Genomic DNA, 8,605 nt, shown 5'->3' on the forward strand with positions numbered 1-8,605 from the left:
TGCTGTCTCTCTTTCTTGTGTCCTGCCCACCTTTCTCTCTGCTTTTTCCCTTCCTCAGGAGGAGTTAATAGTTACCGAAGGATCTAAGAGTGTGTAATGGCCAGCGTGTGTTTTCTTTATTTTACCAGGTTTTGAATTTTTTGAAACAAGTGCCAAGGACAACATAAATGTCAAGCAGACATTCGAGCGGCTTGTAGATATCATCTGCGACAAAATGTCAGAAAGTCTGGAGACGGATCCTGCCATCGCTGCTGGAAAACAGAACACAAGACTAAAGGACACCCCTCCTCCACAGCAACCCAACTGCGGCTGTTAATACAGTTATCAACAGAGGCAGCTCCAGTGTGCTCTATTGCCAACAGAGTATTTACAGATGGTCTATAAGCCTTTATTTATACTGTCTTTTTAATTTATTTGGGGACAATGTGTTTATTTTATGTCAATGGCTGGTACAATGTGTGCAAACAATTTGTAAGGACTGCCCATTTCTAAGCATCTTTGCATGTGGCTAATTGTCTATCTTTTCTTTTTATCCTACGTACATTACACTTGCTTCAGCTGGTTCTGTGACCTCAGAACACAGGTTGTCTACAACTGACTTTAACTTAATCAGTTTCAAATTATACCATTTACTCCTTGATGTAATGATCATGGTATTTAAGAATACGCTTTCTGATGCCATTTAAATTTTCATTGACTGAAAAATCTATTTCAAAGTATTATCTAAATATACTGTCTATTCCCTGTCTTATCCAGATAATTTGTCTGAGGCACACTTCCCTGAAGGTAATGCTCTGGCATATCCATGTCCATCACCAAAATTCAGTTACCTCTACCCCACACAACATGGCCACTTCGAAATTCAGAGTGACAGCAGCTGCCTAACCCAAAACACAGGCTCCTACCCCTCGATATAAGGAGAAATTCTGTTAGCTGCTGGCAGGATAGGGGCTGGCTGTGTTCCATTTCCATCCACGAGCCAATTCACTACAATACTGATATAGAAGAGAGTTGTGAAATGTCATTCTTCTTTAAGTTACCTGGTTTAGATAATATGCTACAGTTCTTGATATTACCCCAGCAGAGCCAAATCTGTTACGTACATTTATTCATAACCAAAAATAACCTACTCATATTGTTCTGGAGGTTACATTATTTTGGCCTTTAGGAATTTCATGTTTCATTCTTGAAAATGGTGTCTATATATTAATTTTATAGTCTGAGAGACTCTCCTCTGTATTGATTGCAAAGGCCCATTTCTCTCCTCAGAAGTGCCACTCCTATTGAAGTCAGCAGGACTTGTTTGTGAGGACAGAAATGGATCTGTTCAATTTGAAAAATAGTTTGATCTAGATATATCTTGCTGAGGGCTTTCTTGTGACAGTCAGAAATTGGCAACATTTTTGGAAAATTCACAGAGAAATAAAAAGTTCTCCAATGAGTTCCTCCACTAGACTGTGTCAATCACTTAGAAAATCCACAAAAGGCTTTGAAGATAGCAGAATGTCTACAGGTTTTTTTTAAAGCATTTTTTAAAATAGTCATTTCTCACCATGTTAATAAGCTCTTGCTCTACTAATTGGAAGCACTTTGCACTGTTGCCTTATCTGGGTCACAGTGATATTCCTCAATTAATGACATCATTGAGGCAACATTAACTTTTTATTGTTCTTATTAGATCAGCTTCAGTACCAGGATGACATTTCTCAAGCTAGACATAACACAAAAAAGGGAAGAAAAATAGGAAAATGTGTTAGAGCAGCTGCTAATGCCATACCTGACTGTAAGGCAATACCTATGCAACACATTGCCTTTTTCGTAAGGTAATTTATATAATCTCATCAAACACACTAAGGTCATGTCTACACTAGGGAAAAAGGTGTAGTTAAGACACTGTAACTATTGTATGTTAAAATCCTAGTTTAGGTAAGATTAACACATTAGCTGGTTGAGGTAAACCCAAGTGTAAACTTCTGTTAAAACTATAAATTGACTTGACTACACTAGGATCTTACACATATCAGTTAACACTCCTAGCTAGCACCTACACTGTTCTTCTTAGTGAAAAATGAGCCATATCATTTGGCTCCATGGAAAAACCTGAGGAAAGGGAAAGGGGATTGGTCCTGCTTTGAGCAGGGGATTGGACTAGATGACCTCCTGAGGTCCCTTCCAACCCTGATATTCTATGGCTATTCACTGCCCTACATTTATCCCTGTCGTGGGCAGATTAGTAGGAAGGCGAAGAGAAAGTGTAATCGAGCAGAGCCAGTTTGCCTAGCTCTTGGCATCCACATTGCATGCCAGTCACTACTCTTCCTGGCCCTCCCTCCCATTTCTAGGCCTCCAGCTTGATAGTTGTACTCCTCCAGCTGTGCCTATGCACTCCAAGGTACTCTGAGGATAGAAGTATTTGGCCAAAGATTTGTATTGGTTTTCCAATTAACAAAAAAATTTAAAACATTTTAAGGAAAGCAGATGCTTTCCCAGAAAATGTTGGTGTTATTGAAACACCACCACCACCACCTCCCCCCCCGCCCCCCTCCCACACACCGCCACCCCTCTTTTTTTTAATTTTTTATGGAAAACAGTCTTGAAGGAAAATTTTCAACCAGTCCTCTCAACTGAACCAGCCCTGGGAACTTCACTACGTAATGCCTGGTGCGATGTCATCAGCAGTGGTCACTCTGGCTAGCACCATGGTCCTCAGTAGACTATGCATGTTTGATGACGATGACCTGGTAGAAGGGTAGAGAATAGAAGCTGTAGAGCAAAAAATTAATGCATAGATTCCAAAGCCAGAAAGAACTACTGTGATCATTTAGTCTGATCTTCTCTATAATACAGGCCATAGAACTTCCCCAAAATAATTTCTAGAGCATAGCTGTTAGAAAAAACATCCAAACTTGGATTTAAAAACTGTCACTGATGGAGAATCCACCACAGCCCTTGGTAAAATGTTCCTGTGCTTAATTACGCTCACTGTTAAAATTGTCTGCCTTATTTCCAGTTTGAATTTGTCTAGCTTCAACTTCCAGCCCTTGGATCATGTTATATCTTTAATGCTGTTAACTAACTTCCACTGTGTTTCCCTTTGTACAATGCTCTAGGGGAGCATGCCTCCCGCTGCAGTGAGCCAGGTCCCTTGTAACTTCTGTGCAGAGTCCCAAGCATCGCTGCCAAACAGGGCTTGCTGCCATTCTCCAGCATGATATGTGCTGTAATGCCTCCTGGGGCAGTGTGGGCTGTAGCTCTTACAGCATCTTCAGACAACATACACCTTGGACTGCCTCCCACCACCAGCCTCCTTCTGGTGTTTGTTGGTACATGGCAGGTGGGACAGGGGACATTGCCACATCTCACACTAATTCAGACATGCGCTCTGGAATGTGTAGTACACCACAAGTCCTAGCGCTCCCCCAATCTTTGCTCAGGGACACGGGCTGCAGCATGGCTGCATCTATGCAGCAGCATGAGGAGGAGGAGGAGAGGGCTATTTGCTGTCTCACCCATTCAGTGCACCCAGGCCTTGGTTTTCCCTCATAGAATTTAAGGTCAGAAGGTACCATCATGATCATCTCACTTAGGTTTTAATTCCAGTCCTTTGATCCTCTGTTGACAATGTAGACACTCTGTAGTGCTGTGATCTGAAGGACAGCTGGCAGCACTAGCCTAACTTGTTAAGAAGTGTGAGGCAAGTTGAGTGAAAGATGATATTTTTTGTCAATTTAAATTAAATACATTAAAATAAATGGAATGGGGGGATTTTGAGGGGGGGATTCTCCTCTCCTTCCTGTTGTAAAAAGAAACACTTGCCCTGCCTTGCCCCTGTTTAATACATTATAAGCAATGGGAAGGTAGCAGGGTGCAAGAGCAAACTTGTCCTTAGGAGGCCGACCGTGCTTTATAAGGAAAACATATGCATACAGGAAAACTAGTATCAGAGATGGAGCAAAAAAAAACCCTATCCCTGGATGGGAACTCCCAGTTGCTTTGTAGCTATATACAAACTTTACATTATATGCCCCTCACCAGATAGTGGTTAGAATTAGTGTTGGGTGAACTTTAAAGTGTTCTTAGTTTCATTTCCGATCACATCCCAAAAGTCTGGATTCTTAGCCAGACTTTAGCTGAACAATCCAGACAGCCTGAGACCTGCAAAGATCCTGATCCTTTCAGCAGATGGATGTAGGTAGACCTTTGCTCTCACAAGTCCAAGACTGTGGCCTTGTGCGAGAAATCTCATGAGGTTTCAGGCCAGGAAGCATCATAAAAACCATTTGTGGCATATTAGCTCAGAACTTGGCCTTTCAGTTCTTGGCTGGAATCGGGACTATTACAGAGATACACACAAGGAAAGTGATCTTTTCAAAACTTACCATCGTTTTTCCAATAGGGGGAAGCATCACAACTGTGTTTTTTAATTTTCCTTCAAATCAGGTTGCCCCACCCTATTTAATTCCTAAGGTGGGATTTTCGAAAGCACTCGGTGTCAGCCTAATTCTGCTTCTGTTGACTTTATTAGTAAAAATGCCATTGACTGCAATGGGAACAGAGTTAAACCAACACTGAGTGCTTTGGCAAATCCCATCATAAATGGCTTCACACACACATAGTCATTGGATGTGCGAGGTGAAGAAGATAGGAGCAGGGATCAGTCAGATCCACGTGTGTGACCCATAAATTTGTGGGGTGCTCCCGGGACTTAAGGAGAGTGTTGCATAGATGCAGAGGTCCAGCCACACAAAACCAATTTGAGGGTCAGGACTAATAATAATCACAAAAAGTATTTTAAAAACGTTTAACAGCAGCATTGTTAAACTGGCTACTTGGGGACAGATTTTGAAAAACTAGCTGCCTAGTCTCAGTCCAGTTCCTGGTGGCCACATCATAAAATCCAGGACCAATCATCACTAATTTGTACCTTTGTTGCTAGTCTCAGCAGAGAATTAGGGAACTGAATGGCCCATGGTAACTCACAGACCTTCTCACACCCAGAGGCCAGGGTTTAGGCCCATTTGTGAGGTCGGGCAGTGGAGAGAAAGCTTGCTCTGCCTCTGCCCGTTCTGTCTGTTCTATGGATACAGAGAGCACATCAGCCTCCAGTGTTTTCAGTCCATCAGCAGCACTGAATTTTAAAGAGAATCTTGCCATGTTCACTGTGGCACAGGCTATGTAACTACTCAGTCTGCATGTATAATGGAGGGGGGTGGAATTTGAGCTTTGCAGTCTTATTTCTCATTGAGGGCTCTGGAGGGGATTTGTCTGGGTAAAATACTATAGTATTATTACTGACATTTATTACCTCGAGTTAATGGCTGTTACGAGGAGGAAAAGAAACCCTTCTCCTCTATCACAGTTTAATGGGAGAATAGACCTTGAAGTGGACAAAGCCCCCATTGCCTGGGGTCTGAGCCCCGTGGGGCCACCTGAACTACTGCACGACACCACCCTTCCAAAGTGCCAACCAAGAATAATATTAGTGCTACAGTAATTGCATACATGGGTAATACACCATCTTTGTCATGGAGTCACAGTGTCTGTCTCGGTGCCTGGACAAGCTGTCACTCAGCGTTCCAAATGGAAACAAGCGGAACAAATGTAAGAGACTGGGCCCTGCAGTATTCAAATGCATGAACCGATGGGATTGATCACAATGGCTTGCAAGCCCTTTTGAGTTGAAACTGCAATTGCATGGTCTTAATTCTGACAAAAGTTCATTTTCAGATGTGATAAATGTGCCTGTCCTTACAGATCAATTAACCTGTAACTGTGTTTGTATTTCATTTTGTTTATTTAGACCGATTTCTTTGGTGTCTGAAATACTATGAGCTGGCCTGTCTCTCTCTCTCTCTCTCTCCACATACACACACATATATATATATATATATAAACCCAACTCATTCTCTTTCTGAACTGCAATGTGCGTGACTGTTACCTGGAACTGTTTGTTCCTTTGTGCTTATACTTAATGTAATGCATAGAGAACTACCTGAGCAACTAGATCTGTGTGGCCTTTCCAGAGCATCAGTCTGAAAGATTCGGTTTTCTTCCCAGGCTGCTCAGCTCTGTAGGTCCAGCTGTGCTGCTTGCACCTTTTGTTATTTTAGGAATGAAGTGCTATTTTATGGTGCAAACACTGCTGGAGCTTGCTCCTAACTTTCGGAATTGCTTGAGTTTTAATTGCCTTTTGCTAGGCAATGCATGGCATTCTAAATGTTATGTCCAGTGCTGCCATTGGTCCTTCAATAGCAGAGAAGCCAATGATGCTTTCTACTTAAAAAAGCAATTACAGGCTTCATTTTTCAGTAGCATGGTTTGTTGTTATCACTTTTCAATGGCAACAGCTAAATGACTGCTCTGTTGCTTGAATGTTATGAAAGATTCCTCGACCCATTTCATGGACAGACTTGATATACAGCAAATGGACCAAATTCCTCTTGGGTGTAACTCGAGTGGAGTTCCACCATTAATCCTTTGGATCCACAGAGCCCAATCCTCATCTTGTGTAAATCAGCATAGTTTCCCTTAAACCAATGGAACTATGCTGTGTGTTCACCAGCTGAGGAGCTGATCCATGAGTGGGGTTTTTTTTAATACCGATTGGAACTTAGATTCTTCAAGGTTCACTACGTGTAAAGTCTCCATTCAAAAGGCAAAGCATCTGAATAGTCTGTATGTAAAACCAATAGTATGTAATTGGTTTCGTCATTAAATGGGTCAAGTAAATTCATTTCACCCTGTCTGTTAAGCTTTTTTTATTTATTTACTTTGTTTATTTTTTCCTTAATGTTCATCCAAGCAAAGATTTTTACTGCACGTGTAGAATTTTCACACACAAACAAATATATCCTGAACACTGGTTCGGTTTGCACAGGTATTTGTTCATTTTCAGTGCAGTGTTTTTTATTGTTATTATCGTAGTGGAACTTACCCAGAAATTCTCATTGTCGCTAGAAACTGCTTGGGTTAAATCCACAGGCCATAGGATTACTGTTCATGGTGACGGCAGAAGCAGATGGCACATCACTTGTACACAGACACCTGTTTTTGGGGGGGAGGGGAGAGACCATGTCCGAATCTTCTGACAATTTCATGCTCTTGCATAACATGTGGAAACAAAAGTTAGGGATTGCTCACCACTTCCAGTAATGAATTTACTTGAGTAATCCTGACATGTACCTGCAAATTAGTGTTAAATGAAAACTGTTTGTGCTGTAATCCCGTTTAATATATTGTTGGTAATGTCAGCCGTGTTGTGGTTCAGTTGGACTGTCAGAATGTGTAAACTATTTACTAGTGTTTGTGAAACTGAAGTGTCTTAAATGTTGCATGAAAAACGTTATAAAAATAGATTTGTTTTCTATTTTTGAACACCTCTGAACTGAGGGAACATGGGCCAATAAGTGCAATATTTAATGACTTACTCAGTGTATATAAATTCGTATGAAAGGGAGAAGTGTCATGTATGTGTGATATGGTGTCGATGATGGCTGTGTGGCTTATTTAAAAGATGTCTAGTAGCTGTAAGAGTCTAGTAGTGAAATTTATACAGTAAATACTTTATCAGTGTAGTGTAAGAATAAACTATTCTTAATTCATTTAAACTATTTTTCATATATGAGACAACAGTAACAGACGTCCGTACCTTTACCGCAAGTGCATGTCAATTTTACTTTTAGAACTGTGAGTGTCCTTTCCCAAAAAATGATTGTGGTATATCACTAGTAGTGGGGAGACCTTTTCTCAATCAACAGATACCCTTAGCCATTCCTAAAGAAAAACCCCACATAATATTTTAGAAGCATGTTCTCTGGAAACAGAAAAAGAGACTGTCTTGGAACTCAGCTCTTAAGGGAAAGCCTTCGTTTTTTTTATCTGAAGAGTCAATTACATGCTCTGTCTGCCTGTACAGCATAATATCATGTGGCCACTTTTTAAAAAATATCTATATAATTGCATGGTTCATTCATGATTACACTAAGCCTAGAATATTAAATAGGAGTCTCCAACTGTGTTGAAATGTACTTAGCATCTTCTGTTTGGTGTCTTGAGTTCAGTTTGTTTTTTGAAGGAGCTTGTGTCTCACATCCAATGTGGTCCAAAGCAAAATGTTAACCCTTAATGACCCCATTCTGCTGCTTGTATTTTTAACTGTAAATCAGATACTGAAGTAAGATAGAAGGCACATTCTAGGCCAAATTCTGGTCTCTTAGACTGCTGTAAATTTTGAGTAACTCCCCTGGCACCCATCAGCAGTGTAAGTGAGAGCAGAATTTTGCACAGTATCTTGCCCAGAGATTAGAAGGAGACATCAAATCATTTTTTCCTTTTACTTTAGCCTTGCACGGTCGTACTCAGCCATCACTCAAGGACCTCAAATGAGGCAGCACATTTAAACACCTGCTTAAGCCCATCCTTATTCAGTAAAGCATTTAAGCCCATGCTTCATTGTAGCCACTTGATGGCTGTTCTGCCAGTGGTTCCCCTACTGTGACTGCAAACCTCTGAGCAGAAGTTAATGCTGTTAATTAACTTCTGCTGCATCCCCATTGTACACTATGCTGGTTGTCTGGAGGAACGTGCCCTTTACTGAATAAGGATG

The 8,605-nt window shown here is 41.0% G+C and overlaps 1 protein-coding gene across 2 annotated transcripts in view; it reads left to right on the forward strand.

Moving 5' to 3' along the window:
* Nucleotides 1-8,168, forward strand: part of RAB3C (RAB3C, member RAS oncogene family) — a 200,540-nt gene extending 192,372 nt beyond the window's left edge. For both annotated transcript variants that reach the window (XM_074952574.1, XM_074952573.1), the window contains exon 5: nt 129-8,168. In XM_074952574.1, coding sequence (XP_074808675.1) covers nt 129-316 — 188 coding nt within the window. In that variant the 3' untranslated portion in view covers nt 317-8,168. The remainder of the gene's footprint in view (nt 1-128) is intronic.
* The last annotated feature ends 437 nt before the right edge of the window (nt 8,169-8,605 follow it).

The sequence above is a fragment of the Natator depressus genome, chromosome 5, assembly GCF_965152275.1.
Source record: "Natator depressus isolate rNatDep1 chromosome 5, rNatDep2.hap1, whole genome shotgun sequence".
NCBI classification, from domain to species: Eukaryota; Metazoa; Chordata; order Testudines; family Cheloniidae; genus Natator; species Natator depressus.